This window comes from Trichechus manatus, unplaced genomic scaffold (genome assembly GCF_000243295.1).
Source record: "Trichechus manatus latirostris isolate Lorelei unplaced genomic scaffold, TriManLat1.0 scaffold00088, whole genome shotgun sequence".
Classification (NCBI taxonomy): domain Eukaryota; kingdom Metazoa; phylum Chordata; class Mammalia; order Sirenia; family Trichechidae; genus Trichechus; species Trichechus manatus.
Genome location: NW_004444024.1, coordinates 6,992,000 through 7,007,202, shown reverse-complemented (window position 1 = coordinate 7,007,202; position 15,203 = coordinate 6,992,000). Strand labels below are relative to the sequence as shown.

At 39.3% G+C, this 15,203-nt stretch overlaps 1 protein-coding gene across 1 annotated transcript in view; it reads left to right on the top strand.

The window, feature by feature from the left end:
* The window catches only part of GDPD4 (glycerophosphodiester phosphodiesterase domain containing 4), a 116,407-nt gene that overhangs the window by 38,517 nt on the left and 62,687 nt on the right, over nucleotides 1-15,203 (top strand). Inside the window, exons 9-10 of the mRNA XM_023736500.1 lie at nucleotides 2,149-2,299; nucleotides 2,385-2,390. Of these exons, the coding sequence (XP_023592268.1) occupies nucleotides 2,149-2,299; nucleotides 2,385-2,390 (157 nt within the window). The remainder of the gene's footprint in view (nucleotides 1-2,148; nucleotides 2,300-2,384; nucleotides 2,391-15,203) is intronic.

The window sequence follows — 15,203 nt, the reverse complement described above, 5'->3', positions numbered from 1 at the left end:
TATGCTGAGTGAAATAAGTCAATCACAAAAGGACAAATATTGTATGAGACCTCTATTGTAAAAACCCATGAAAAAGTTTACATGCAAAAAGTAACAATCTGTTGGTTACGAGGGATGAGAGGGGTGGGAATACTAAATAGGCAATAGATAAGTGGTATCTTTGGTGAAGGGTGGGACAGTACACAATACTGGGGAAATCGGTACAACTTGTCCAAGGAAAGGTCATGGAAGCTCCCTAGACACATCCAAACTCCCTGAGGGACTGAATTGCTGGGCGGAGGGCTGTGAGGACCATGGTCTCAGGGAACATCTAGCTCAATAGGCATAACACAGTTTATAAAGACAGTGTTCTACATTCTGCCTTGGTGAGTAGAGTCTGGAGTCTTAAAAGCCTGTGGGCAGCCATCTAAGATACTCCACTGGTCTCATCCCTTTGGGAGCAAGGGTGTGTGAAGAGAACAGGATACAAGGAAAAGATTAGTCCGAAGGGCACTCAAGGCTGTGATCTCTGAGAAGTAGATTGCCAGGCCTGTCTTCCAAGGTGCCTCTGGGTGGGTTCGAACAGTCAACCTTTCGGTTAGTAGTCGAGCGCTTAACTGTTTGTACCACTCAAAGACCTTCGTATATAAAAATATAATGGATTTTTATATGCTGATCTTGTGTCCTGCAACCTTGCTAAATTCATTTATTAGTTCTAGTAACTTTTATTGTATGTTTCAGTTTTCTACATAGATGATCATGTTATTTTGGGCATAAAGCCAGTTTCACTTCTCCTTTTCCCATCTGGATGCCTTTGATTTTTTCTTGTCATGTTCCATTAGCTAGAACTACAAGTACACTGGCGAATATAAGTGGTGAGAGTGGACATCCTTGCCTTCCTCCTGATTTGAGGGGGAAAGCATTCAATATGATGTTGTTTGGAGGTTTTCCATAAATGCCCTACATTAGGTTGAGAAAATTCCCTTTTATTTCTAATTTGCTGTGAATTTTTATCAGGAATAGATGTTAGATTTTCTCAAATGCTTTTTCTGCATCTACTGATATAATCATATGGACTTTGTATTTTAGTTAATATTGTGAATTACATTGATTAATTTTCAAATGTTGAACCAATCTTGCATCCCTGGGGTAGATTCCACTTGATAAAGATGTATTATCCTTTTTATACCGTATTTTTACACAAATATGTAAAGTATTAAACGTGTGCCTTCTACGTTTGTTTACCATCCGCTCCCACCTCTCCACAAGGTATTTTCCTAAGTGCGGCTATGCTAACTTTTTTTTTTACGTTGCTATAAAAAATTAGCACAGCGTGCTTACTTCGAGGGGAGAGGGAGCGGTTCACAAACAAACTTAGGTGTGCATTATTTCTTTTATTAACACGGTAGTTAGTGCTATAAATATACCCCTAAATACTGCTTTAGTGGCATCCCACAAATTGTGATATGTTCTGTATTCATTTGCATACATTTCAATACTGTGCTCCCTGTTGTGCATTGACTGAAAACAGTTATTTCCTTTATTTTTTGTCCACATTTCCAGTTGTTTGTGGCAAGAGGGTAACTACCAAACCTGATACTCCCTAGTGGCCATTGGGATATTTTATTGAGAAGGCAAGAGAGTTTTTTTTTTTTTTTTTTTAAATAGAAACAGAGATTCCCCAAGGCAAATAGCAAATAGCGGGACCAGAAACTTGTCTAGTGATACCATATGATGTGAGAGTCTAGGATCATAAATACCCTGGACAGGTTCCTAGACAGGGAAGGAGTCAGAAAAACACAAAGATTATGTGGATACCTGCTTGCTGTGGTCCTGGGGAGCTCAGGACTCCCACTTCTACTCACCTTACTCTCAGGTCAATACTGTACCTGCTACTTTTCCTGATGCTGACAATACCCTGAATAGAGAATCTACTCTTTCACCATCACTAATACGATTATTATGCATCATGATGGAATATTGATCCCTAGAGCAGGAAAATATTGACATCAAAGTATAAATGATTGGTACTTAGTGCTTTACTGAGATTTGTGAGGGAGGAAGGAACCCTAATAAGACTGGTGACCTTGATGGGCTTTCAAGGATCCTCTCTACCAAGATAGCTGCCTTCAACTTATGCACCCTTACCTTTTTTCCCTCTATCTGCAGTTACGATAGCGTGCCGTTCCTCATGCATGACCATAACTTGAAACGAACAACCAATATTGAGGAGGTGCTACCCAGTGCCGCCCTCAACAGAAGTGAATTCTTCACGTGGGATTTCCTGTCGAGTCTGAATGCAGGCAGGTGGTTTTTGAAGGTAATAGAACCATGGGTAAGGTACAGTCCGCAGCTCAACAAACCTGTTTTGAATCTCTCTGCATGTGCTGTTCTTTGAGATACAGCCAGAGGTGAAGATAGGCAAGTGTACACACAGTTGTATCCCAGTTTGGCAGCAGCATTCTAGCACTGGCAGGAGGGTCTTTCCAGTATTCATTCAGTTGAATCGCTGCTTTCTACATTCACTGGAAAGTCTGAAGACATACTTGTAAACTTACTCTTGTCATATAATTCCTTTTTGTTCAAGCATTTCATAAAATTTTGTAGTGTGCCTACCATATACAGTAGTCCCCCCTTATCATGTACAATAGCTCCCCCTTATCTGCAGGGCATTTGTTCCCAGACCCCCAGTGGATGCCTGAACTGCAGATATACCAAACCCTATGGATACTATGTTTTGTCCTACACATACATGCCTACGATAGTTTAATTTATAAAATAAGCACAGTAAGAGATCAACAGTAATAACTAATAATAAAATAGAAAAATTATAACAATATACTGTAATACAAGTTACATAAATGTGGTCTCTCTCTCTCAGAATACCTTATTGTACTGTACTCACCCCTCTTCTTGTAATGATGTTGAGAACTTTCACCTTTTCACTTAATCCTTTAAAAGCTGCATTTTGGGGGGAATTTTTTGGTGATGCCGTGTTTCTTCACTAATGGAATGGATAGTGAATCATTGTTGGCATTTTTTTATTATCTGAAAAAATGAGATACCGATTGCAAGTGGGCCATATCGGTACCATGGCCCAGGAAGTGCATCACACTTCCTGGTTACACTTGAGCCACACAATATCTCATTATTATTATCTCAGCTTTCCAAAAATACACACAAAATACTAAATAAACATTGTACTTGCTGCACATAATTGTTATCAGTTTGATTTTGAGTGAAACTTTAGAGAACAAGGGATGACACATAAAGGCACTTTGCACTTACTGCACATAACTGTTGTTTGAGTAAGTTTCTTCTGAGTGCTGCATTCTCTGCATCGCCTTCTGGTTGTCTTGACTGGGAGGTGCTCTCCGTCAGGGAGGCAAGTACTTTATAAACGATGTCATAAGGGAGGTGACTAATGCAAGTGGGTCATATCAGTCCCATGTTCCATGAAGCACATCACACATGTGGTATATATCGGTCCCATAGCCCAGGAAGTACATCACACACGGTTTTCACCCTGAAAATAACTCATTTACTTGAATATTTCTGAATGCCGATAAATGTAACGTTCCAGTAACACAAAGGAAATAGTAAACGTACTTGCAAGCCTTATCTCACTGTCCAGAAGCCAAAAGACACAAAAATTTCACACAATCACTCCTCTGAGAAGCATCCCCTTATACAAATAGCTGTCAACACTCAAATGTGGCAAAGACCAACTTCCTTGTTTTTTCAGACAGTTGAACAAGCGTCTGCCACTATGCACTAAAGTGGCTCCAATGCCTGCCAATAAACCTCTAGGGGCAGAAAATGTAGCAGGAACATATATGTGCCAGTGCCCTTAAAAGGAAGCACTTTATGGTTTCTCTTTGGCATATCAAAATTGCCAGCATCACACGGTTGCACTTTGGGGCCATTATTAACTAAAATAGGGGTTACTTGAACACAAGCACTGCAATACGACGACAGTCGATCTGATAACCGAGTTGGCTACTAAGCGACTAATGGGCAGGTAGTGTATACAGTGTGGAAACGATGGACAAAGGGATGATTCATGTCCCAAGTGACATCTTTGCTTTTCAACACTTTCAGGGGGTCTTTTGCAGCAAATTAGTTTCTCTTTAACCAACTAATACACATACTGTTTAGTGACATTGGTTGACAACCCTGTGACGTGTCAACACTCTCACCTTCTTGACCTCGGGTTCCCCATTTCCATTCTTCCAGCTTTCCTGTCCCCTCCTGCCTTCTTGTCCTAGCCCCTGGGCTGGTGTACCCATTTAGTCTTGTATACATGGTTGAGCTACATGTATTATTGTTTGTTTTATGGTCCTGTTTAATCTTTGGATGAAGGATAAACCTCAGGAGTGACTTTAGTACTGAGTTAAAAGGGTGCTGAGGGGCCATACTCTTGAGATTTCTCCAGTCTTTGTCAGACCGCTAAGTCTGGTCTTTTTTTGTGAGTTCAAGTTTTGTTCTACATTTTTCTCCAGCTCTGCCTGGGACACTCTATTGTGATCCCTGCCAGAGCAGTTGGTGGTGGTAACCGGGCATCATCTAGTTTTTCTGGGCTCAGTCTGGTGGAGGTTGTGGTAGTTGTGGTCCATTACTTTCTCTTGTATCTTTGGTGTTCTTCATTCTTCTTTGCTCCAGCCAGAATGGACCAGCAGATGTATCTTAGATGGCCACTCGCAGGTTTTTAAGACCCCAGTCACTACTCACCACAGTCAGATGTAGAACATTTTCTTTATAAACTATGTTACGCCAGTTGAGCTAGATGTTCCCCAAGACCATGGTCCCCAGGCCTCAGCCCAGTAGTTCGGTCTCTTAGGGCATTTGGATGTGTCTAAAGTTTCTGTAACTTTGCCCTAGTCAAATTGTGCTAACTTTCCCAGTATTGTGTACTGTCTGTCTTGCCCTTCACCAAAGTTACCACTTATCTACTGTCTCGTTAAGTCTTTCGTAGCAGATTTGCCCATTGCAATATGTTGTTTGATTTCTTGACTGCCGCTTCCGTGGGCATTGATTGTAGAGCCGAGTAAAATGAAATCCTTAACAACTTCAGTATATATATTTTTTATTGTGCTTTAAGTGAAAGTTTACAGTTCAACTTAGTTTCTCTTACAAAAATTAATACGCACATTGTTATCTGACCCTAGCTGGTCTCCCTGTAATGTGACAGCACACTCCTCCTTTCTACCCCGGATCTCCCATGTCCATTTAACCAGCTCCTGTCCCTTTTTGCCTTCTCATTTCACCTCCGGACAGGAGCTGCCCATTTAGTCTCATGTATCTACTTGAGCTGAGAAGTACTCTCTTCACGGGTATCATTTTATGTCTTATAAGAGTTGGCTTTGGGAATGGTTTCAGTTCTGTGCTAACAGAGAGTCCTGGGGCCTTGTCTTCTGGGGTCCCTCCAGTCTCAGTCAGACCATTAAGTCTGGCCTTTTTACTAGAATTGGAGTTCTGCACCCTACTTTTCTTTTCGCCTGCTCCCTTAGGGACTCTGTTGTATTCCCTGTTAGGGTGGTCATTGGTGGTAGCTGGGCACTATCTTGTTCTTCTGATCTCAGGATGATGGAGTCCCTGGTTTATGTGGTCCTTTCTGTCTCTTGGGCTAATATTTTCCTTGTGTCTTGGGTGTTCTTCATTTTCCTTTGCTCCAGGTGGGTTGGGACCAATTGATGCATCTTAGATGGCCACTTGCAAGCTTTTAAGACCCTACATGCCATTCACCAAAATGGGATGCAGAACATTTTCTTAATAAACTTTGTTATGCCAGTGGAGCTAGGTATCCCCTGAAACCATGGTCCCCAGACCTCTGCCCCTACTACTCTGTCCCTTGAAGTGTTTGGTTGTATTCAGGAAACTTCTTAGCTTTTGGTTTAGTCTAGTTGTGCTGACTTCCCCTGTAGTGTGTGCTGTCCTTCCCTTCACCTAGGATATTTCTTATCTACTATCTAGTTAGTGAATATCCCTCTCCCTCCTGTGTTTAAACCTTTTTTTGAGTTCTTATAATAGTGGTCTTATACAGTATTTGTACTTTTGTGACTGACTAATTTCACTCAGCATAATGCCCTCCAGATTCATCCATGTTGTGAGATGTTTCGTGGAGTCATCATTGTTCTTTATGGTTGCATAGTATTCCATTGTGTGTATGTACCATAATTTGTTTATCCAAAGCGGGAAAGGAATGTGACACTGATGTCTAAAGGGGAAGGTGAAGTCTAGAAACTGCTGCAGAAGCGGTCATAGGGATGTTCTAGGGGGTTAATTTACTAATTGATGGTTAGATTTGCACTGAAAGCCAGTTAATCAGTAGCTGTTAACTCCAGAGAGGAGAGAAGAGAGGGGAGTCTGGTTAATGTCCCTGTTACAGGGTTACTGTCTGATAAGTCACTCTTGCTCAATCCTAGAGTCCTTTGCAGGCAGGACCCATTTTGGATATGCCTCAATCCCAGTCTGCTATGAAGATATTTAAGTCCTAATCCCTGTGTTTTAGTTATCTAGTGCTGCTATGACAGAAATACAAGTGGATGGCTTGAGAAATTTATTCTGTCAGTCTAGGAGGCTAGAAGTCTGAATTCAGGATTCCAGCTCCAGGCGAAGGCTTTCTCTCTCTGTCAACTCTGAGGGAAGGTCTTTGTCATCAGTCTCCCCCTGGACTAGGAGCTTCTCGGTGTAGGTACCCTGGGTCCGAAGGACACGCGCTCCTGGCTCTACTTTCTTGGTGATATGAGGTCCCCCATGTCTCTTTGCTTGCTTCTCTCTTTTATATCTCAAAAGAGATTGGCTTAAAACACAACCTAATCTTGTAGATTGAGTCCTGCCTCATTAACATAACTGCTGCTAATCCCACCTCATTAACATCATAGAGGTAGGATTTGTAACACATAGGAAAATCACATCAGATGAGAAAATGATGGACAATCACACAATACTGGGAATCATGGCCTAGCCAAGTTGACAGATACTTTTGGGGGGTACAATTCAATCCATGACACCCTGGTACCTGTAAACATGACCTTGTTTGGAAATAGGGTCTTTGAAGATGTTATTCATTAAGTTAACATGAAGTCCTACTGAAGTATACCAAAAAAAAAAAAAAAAAAAAAAAAACCCATTGCCATCGAATGGATTCCAACTCACAGCGACCCCATAGGACAGAGTAGAACTGAGCAGCTGTAGATTTGAACTGCTGACCTTTTGGTTAGCAGCCACAATCTTAACAATTTCGCCACCAAGGCTCCTACTAAAGTATGGTAGGTCCTAATCCAATGTAAGTGGTCCTAATCCAATATAAGTGGTGTCCTTATAAAAGAGAAGAGACCCAGATAGACACACAGGGGAAAGATGGCCTTGTAAAGATGGAAGCAGAGATTGAAGTGATGCATCTGCAAATCGGGAAACACCAGGGATCATCAGGAATCATCAGAGTTAGGAGAGAGACATGGGACAGATTCTCCTTCAGAGCCCTCAGAAGGAATCCTTAAGGCCAACACCCTGATTCAGACTTCTAGTCTATAGACTATGAGACAATAAATTTTTGTTCTTATAAACCACCCATTTGTGGTACTTTGTTATAGCAGCCCTAGGAAACTAATACGCCTGCCTAACTCTAGGCTTTACTGGGGACAATCATCACTCTAACTCTAATTCACCTCCCCCGCTCAGTTGGCTAGTGTAGCGTTTGTAAATATGCTGGATATGTCACCATTTACCAACTCCTGGTAAAACCCAAATGATAGGCAAATCTGCAGTTAATGCTTCTAAAGTGAATTTGGAGCAAAAAATACTCTAATCAACAAAGAATCTTAAGAGATGTTAGGCTGATAACTATTGCTATATAGCCAGTGCAGGGATGTTACAACTAAACTTGATCATATAAATCAATCTAATTCCCAATCATACTTCTGCTTTGAAGGTTCCCTTACAATTTCCTTTGTAGTATTATAGCATATCAAATCCTCAAACAAGACTTAAACACTTAAAACCATGAGTTAGTCCTATAAATTGAATAAAAGTCCTAAATGTCCAGGTACAGAGGTAACTGAGGATAATATAAAGATAAGTTATACCAACTACATTAGTTTTCTAAGGCTGCGGTAACAAATTACCACAAACTTGGTGGCATAAAACAACAGAAATTTATTCTCTCACAGTTCTGGAGGCCAGAAATCTGGTATCAAGGTATCAGTGGCGGTGCTCACTCTGGTGGCTGTGGGGGAGCATCTGTTTCTTGCCTAACATGTCTTGGCTCTCCTTGGCTTGTGGCTGCTTCACTCTAGTCTCTGCTTCTGTGGTCCAGTCACCTTCTCTGTGTGTGGTCTCCTTTGAGGGTCTGTCTCTAAACTCCCTCTGCCTCTCTCTTATGAGGATACATATTATTGTATTTAGAGCCCACCCACATAATCCAGGATTAGCTTTCTTCCAGTATTCTTAACTTTATCACATCTTTGGGCATATAAAGTAATATCCACAGGTTCTAGGGATTAGGATGTGGACATACCTTCTGGGGGGAAATATTCAAACTACTATACCAAGTTTACTAATAATGATTATTTTTGTAAATAATACGTAAATGAAAGAAAATGTCCTTGAGCTGGAAATAGGGGATGAAAGGTATTCTTGGAATGTAATAGTGAATATTTATCACAGCAGTTCTCAGAGAAAATATACTTACAACTCCACAATAGTTGATTGCATGTCTTGTGAAATTCCTGTGTTCTTTTAATATGTGGTATCTTAGTTATCTAGTGCTGCTATAACAGAAATGCCCCAGGTGGATGGCTTTAACAAACAGAAGTTTATTCTCGCACAGTTTAGGAGGATAGAAGTCTGAATTCAGGGTGCCAGCTCCAGGGGAAGGCTTTCTCTCACTGTCAGCTCTGAGGGAAGGTCCTTGTCATCTTGTCATCAGTCTTGCCCTCGTCCACAAGCATCTCAGCACAGGGACTCTGGGTCCAAAGGACATGCTGTGCTCCCCATGCTTCTTTCCTGGTGGTATGAGGTCCCTCTGTCTCTCTGCTTGCTTCTCTCTTTTATATCTCAGAAGATATTGACTTAAGACACAACCTAATCTTATAGATTGAGTCCTGTCTCATTAACATAACTGCCTTTAATCCTGCCTCAGCATCATAGAGGTAGGATTTACAACAAGTAGGAAAATTACATCAGATGACAAAATGGTGGACAGTCACACAATAATGGGAATCATGGCCTAGCCAAGTTGCCACACATTTTGGGGGGACACAAATCAATCCATAACATGTGGGAATCAGGCTTTCTGCTGCCAACCCATGGCCAAGGTTAATTGTTCTATCGCGCTGTTAGACCAAATTGTATAACTTCCCAAACGCTCCATAGACACTGTCTGTTTATAAGGAGCCTGAAGAGATAGCATATTAACTGGGAAACAGCTTCCTAAGGATACTGATCTCATCAATAGGAGTTGGATAATTTTAGGTGATTACCAAAATCTTGTCTTTCACTTTGGGTGATACAGCGCAAGCCTTGGAAGTACAGCCTAACAGTTTAAATTCCTCAGTGAAATTTCTTATTAGGGAAAATAGAAAAGCTTTGGATTTATTTTTGACCAACTGGCACCAGTGCTAAAACTTTGTGTTGTACCTAGATTAAAGATAAATTGTAGCTGGATCAGGAAGAAGGTTGTAATCCAATTATAAGAACTTGCATTGGACTTGGTTTTGTGGCAGTGAATACTACTTGCAGTGCAGTGTTTCAGGAAAATTAACTTACCAATGCCACTAACAGTACACTTTCAATGACGTTAACAGGGAATAGGGGAGTATAACACTCAAACTTGTTTACTCATCCCTAGACACTAGATAATCATTCATTCATTGAGTCATTCATTCATTCATCCAGTAAGCAAACTCTGTATGCTCATAAAACACAATTCCTGCTCTCAAGACATTTACGGTCTACTAAGGGAGATAAAATGGACAGATAGAATATAAATTCTATGATGGTGGTCACTGAAAAGTACTTTGGACCCTTCTTGGACATGCTACAAACAGTAACAATAAGTTACAGTTTTCAAAAAAACTTAAATGCATTGTTATAATTTGACCTAAAATATTTTATGTTAAAAATGAAACAACTTAAACTCAAAAAGGGTAAGTGACATGCCCACTTATTCAACTCATAGGTGAATGACCCCAGACATTATATATATCCCTAGGTGGCGCAAAGAGTTTGCACTTGACTGCTACCCTAAAGTTGGCAGTTTGAACCTACCCAGCACTACCATGAAGAAAAAGGTCTGGTAGTCTGCTTCTGTTAAGATTATAACCAAGAAAACCCTGTGGGGCAGCTCTACTCCATAACACATGGGATCAGTGTCTTAGTTATCTACTGTTGCTGTAACAGAAATACCACAAGTGGGTAGCTTTAACACACAGAAATTTATTCTCTCACAGTTTAGGAGGCTGTAAGTCCAAATTCAGAATGTTGACTCTAGAGGAAGGCTTGCTGTCTGTTGGCTCTGGGTTGTTGTTGTTGTGTGCCATCAAGTTGGTTCTGACTCATAGTGACCCTATACAACAGAGTAGAACTGCCCCATAGTGTTTCCAAGGAGCAACTGGTGGATTCGAACTGCCAACCTTTTGGTTAGCAGCATGAGCTCTTAACCACTTCGCCACCAGAGCTCCAAGGGGAAGGTCCTTATTCCTTGGCTCCTTGCTGATCTTCATGTGGCAAGGCGTCTATTTTCTCCCATCTTTGCTTTCTCCTGTGTCCTAATCTGCTTCATTTATATCTCAAAGGTGATTGGCTTAAAACACACCCTACACTAATATGACTTCTTCAACATAACAAAGAAAACCCATTCCCAAATGGGATTACAACCACAGGGATTAGGATTTATGACACTAATTATGGGGGGACATAATTCAGTCTGTAACAGTCATCATGAGTTGCAGTGGACTTGATAGCAACTAAATAACATATATGTCATATACATATATATGCACACACACACACACACACACGATGGAATGTAAATCAACAAACTACTTTCTTCAAGAAAGTCTTGCTATGAAAAGAAAAAAGACAACTGAATGAAACATTGGGTTTAGTGGTATGGCTGATTTAAAGTGTCTGAATGTTCTGTAAAATGAAATAAAACAGTAAAAGACAAATGAGCTGGTATAATAAGTTGCAGAGGGTTTAAGAGAAAGTGAACTTTATTTACTTTGATTTAAACTACCTGAAAATAATGAGTATAGTAAGAAGCAATGAAATGTGTAGGCTCAGTTTAATGGGTTTATTTTAAGATAAAAAAAGGCTTGTGAATGCTTCACTAACAAATGTTATTGTAAAACTAATTTGCTTTTCTCTTTGTTAAAATGATAAATTAATTTTGGAATATTTAGTTTCTCTTTAGAATATGGAGTAAAAACAGGACAGGATGGCCCCAGTAAGTGACCAAAATAAAACACCAGATGACCTTCCTATAGACGAAAAGGCGCTGGAACTATCTGATAGGGAATTCAAAAGTCTAATATTTAGGGCTCTCTTAAGAGATTAGGAAAGAGATGAAGGAAAACCAAGACAAAATAAGGAAAAAAGAGACAAAATCAGGCAAAATACAAAATCAGGGGAAACAGACAAAGCAATGGAAGAATACAAGAAAATAATACAGGAACAAAATTGTCAAAATAACAACTAGAAATCATACAAAAACAGCAATTAGAAATCCAAAAGATAAACAAGACTTCAGAAATGGACAGTGCAAAAAAAGGTTTTAGGAGCAAGTTTGAAACAATTGAAGACAGATCAGTGAAATTGAAGACAAATCCTTGGAAACCACTTTGAGGAAAAATCAGAGAAAAGAATGAAGAAAACCTGAGAATGATGTGGGATACAATCAGGAGCAAAAATTTGCACATGATCAGAGTTCCAGAACATGGGGAGAAAACGGAAAACAGAGAGAGGATCATTGAAGATCTGCTGACAGAAAACTTCCCTAATATCATAAAAGATGAAAAGCTGACCAACCAAAAAGCTCAACAAACCCCATATAGGATAGACCCCAAAAGAAAGTCACCAAGACATATCATAATCACACTCACCAAAACAAAGACAAAGAATCCTGAAAGCAGCTCAAGAAAAATGAAAGCCATGTACAAAGGGGAAACAATAAGACAAAACTCTGATTACTTGGCAGAAACCATGCAGGCAAGAAGACGATGGGATGACATATATAAAACCTTGAAAGAAAAAAATGCCAACCAAGAGTAATATATCCTGCAAAACTCTCACTCAAATATGATGGCAAAAGTAGGACATTTCCAGATAAACAGAAGTTAAGGAATATGTAAAAACTAAACTTACAAGAACTTGTAAGGCCTTGTAAGAACTTCCTTACAAGGGAGTCCTTGGGTTAGAGAACAAACAACTTCAGAAAACAACCTGAATCTAGGACACAGGACAGCATCAGCCAGATACCAACATAGGTAATGAACTCTCAAGGATAAAACAAAATGAAAATAATTTAAAACAGGGAACCAGAGCATCAATCTGTAAACAACAAACAATAAAAGAGGGAATAAATATTGTAGGTATAGAACTTTCAGATGGAGAGGAAGTCAAGGCGATATCAAGTAATAAAAGACTGGTTTAAACTTAGGAAGATAAGGATGAATTTCAAGGTAACCACAAAGAAATTTAACAAACCTACTCATCAGAATGAAGAAGAAAAACAAAGTCTCAGTAAACACAAATTCTACAAAAATGAAACAAACAAAAAAATCCACAAACGAAAGGAACTCAGCATGGGAGAGTAAGAAGAACAAAGACAATGTCAGCACCACAAAAAAGAAAAAAAAAAAAACACTACAAAATGACAGCAATAAACCCACACCAATGAATAATGGTTTAAATGCACTCATGAAGAGACAGTGACAGAATGGATAAAAAACAGGACCCATCAATATGCTGTCTACAAGAGACACACCTTAGAAACAAAGACATAAATATATTAAAAATCAAAGGATGGAAAAAAATCTATCAAGCAAACAGCAACCAAAAGAGAGCAGGAGTGGCAGTGCTAATCTCAGATAAAATAGACTTTAAAACAAAATCCACCATAAAAAACACGGAAGGAGATTATATAATGATTAAAGGGACAATCTACCATGAGGACATAACCATAATAAATACCTATGCACCCAGTGACAGGGCTCCAAAATATATACAACAAACTAACAGCACTGAAAAGAGAAATTTACAGTTCCACAATAATAGTAAGAGACTTCAACACACCACTCTCGGTAACGAACAGAACATCTAGAAAGAAACTCAACAAAGATACAGAAGCTCTAAAGGCCACAATCAATCATCTTGACCCTATGAACATATACAGCACTCCACCCACAAGTGACAAAGTATACATTCTTTTCCAACACACATGGTACCTTCTCCAGAATAGACTACATCTTAGGCCACAAAGCAACCCTCAAAAAAAATCCAAAAACATTGAGATAGTACAAAGCTTCTTTTCTGATCACAATGCCATAAAAGTAGAAATTAATAATAGGAAGAGGAAGGAAAAAATCAATACATGGAAACTGAATAACACCTAGCTTAAAAACCACTGAGTAATAGAAGAGATCAAAGATGGAATCAGCAGAGTAGCAGGATACAAGATAAACGTACAAAAATCAGTTGGATTCCTATACACCGTAAAGAGAACTATGAAAAGGAAATCAGGAAAGCAGTACCATTTATAATAGCCCCTAAAAAAATAAGACACTTAGGAATAAATCTAACTGGGGACATAAAAGACCTATACAAAGAAAACTACAAAACACTACTGCAAGAAACCAAAAGGGACCTACATGAATGGAAAAATATACATGCTCATGGATAGGTAGACTCAACACCGTGAAAATGTCAATTCTGCTGAAAGCAATCTACAAATACAATGAAATTCTGATCCAAATACCAACAGCATTTTATTTTTTAAATCTTCTTCTTCTTTTGGATGTATCCAGGAAACTTCTTAGCTGTTGCTTTAGTCCAGTTGTGCTGACTTCCCCTGTATTGTGTGTTGTCCTTCCTTTCACCGAAGTTGATCCTTGTTTACTACCTAGTTAGTGAATTCCCCTCCTCCTCACTCCCCACCCTATTACCCATCAAAGAGTGCTTTTTTCTGTGTTTAAACCTTTTCTTGAGTTCTTTTAATAGTGGTCTCATACAGTATTTGTCCTTTTGTGACTGACTAATTTCACTCAGAGTTATGCCCTCCAGATTCATCCGTGTTGTAAGATGTTTCGCAGATTCATCATTGTTCTTTATTGTTGCATAGTATTCCATTGTGTGTATGTACCATAGTTTGTTTATCCATTCGTCTGTTGATGGGCACCTAGGTTGTCTCCATCTTTTTGCTATTGTGAACAATGCTGCGGTGAACATGGGTGTGCATATGTCTATATGTGTGACGGCTTTTATTTCTCTAGGATATAGTCCTAGGAGTGGGATTGCTGGAATGTATGGTATTTCTATTTCTAGCTTTTTAAGGAGGTACCACATCGTTTTCCAAAGCGGTTATACCATTTTACATTCCCACCAGCAGTGCATAAGTGTTCCACCCTCTCCACAACCTCTCCAACATTTATTATTTTGTGTTTTTTTGGATTAGTGCCAGCCTTGTTACAGTGAGGTAGTATCTCATTGTAGTTTTGATTTGCATTTCTCTAATGGCTAATGATGGGGAGCATTTCCTCATGTGTCTGCTAGGTGCCTGAATGTCTTCTTTGGTGAAGTGTCTGTTCATATCCTTTGCCTATTTTTTAATTGGATTATTTGTCATTTTGTTGTTGAGATGTTGCAATATCTTGTGGATTTTAGCAAATAGACCCTTATTGGATACGTTATAGCCAAAAGTTTTTTCCCAGTCTGTAGGTTCTGTTTTTACTCTTATGGTTAAGTCTTTTGATGAGCATCAGTGTTTGATTTTTAGGGGCTCGCAGTTACCTAGTTTCTCTTCTGGTATTTGCACATTGTTAGTTATGGATTGTATACTGTTTATGCCATGTATTAGGGCTCTTAGCATTGTCCCTATTTTTTCTTCCATGATCTTTATCATTTTCAATTTTATATTTAGGTCTTTGATCCATTTTGAGTTAGTTTTTGTGCATGGTGTGAGATATGGGTCTTGTTTCATTTTTTTGCAGATGGATAATCCAGTT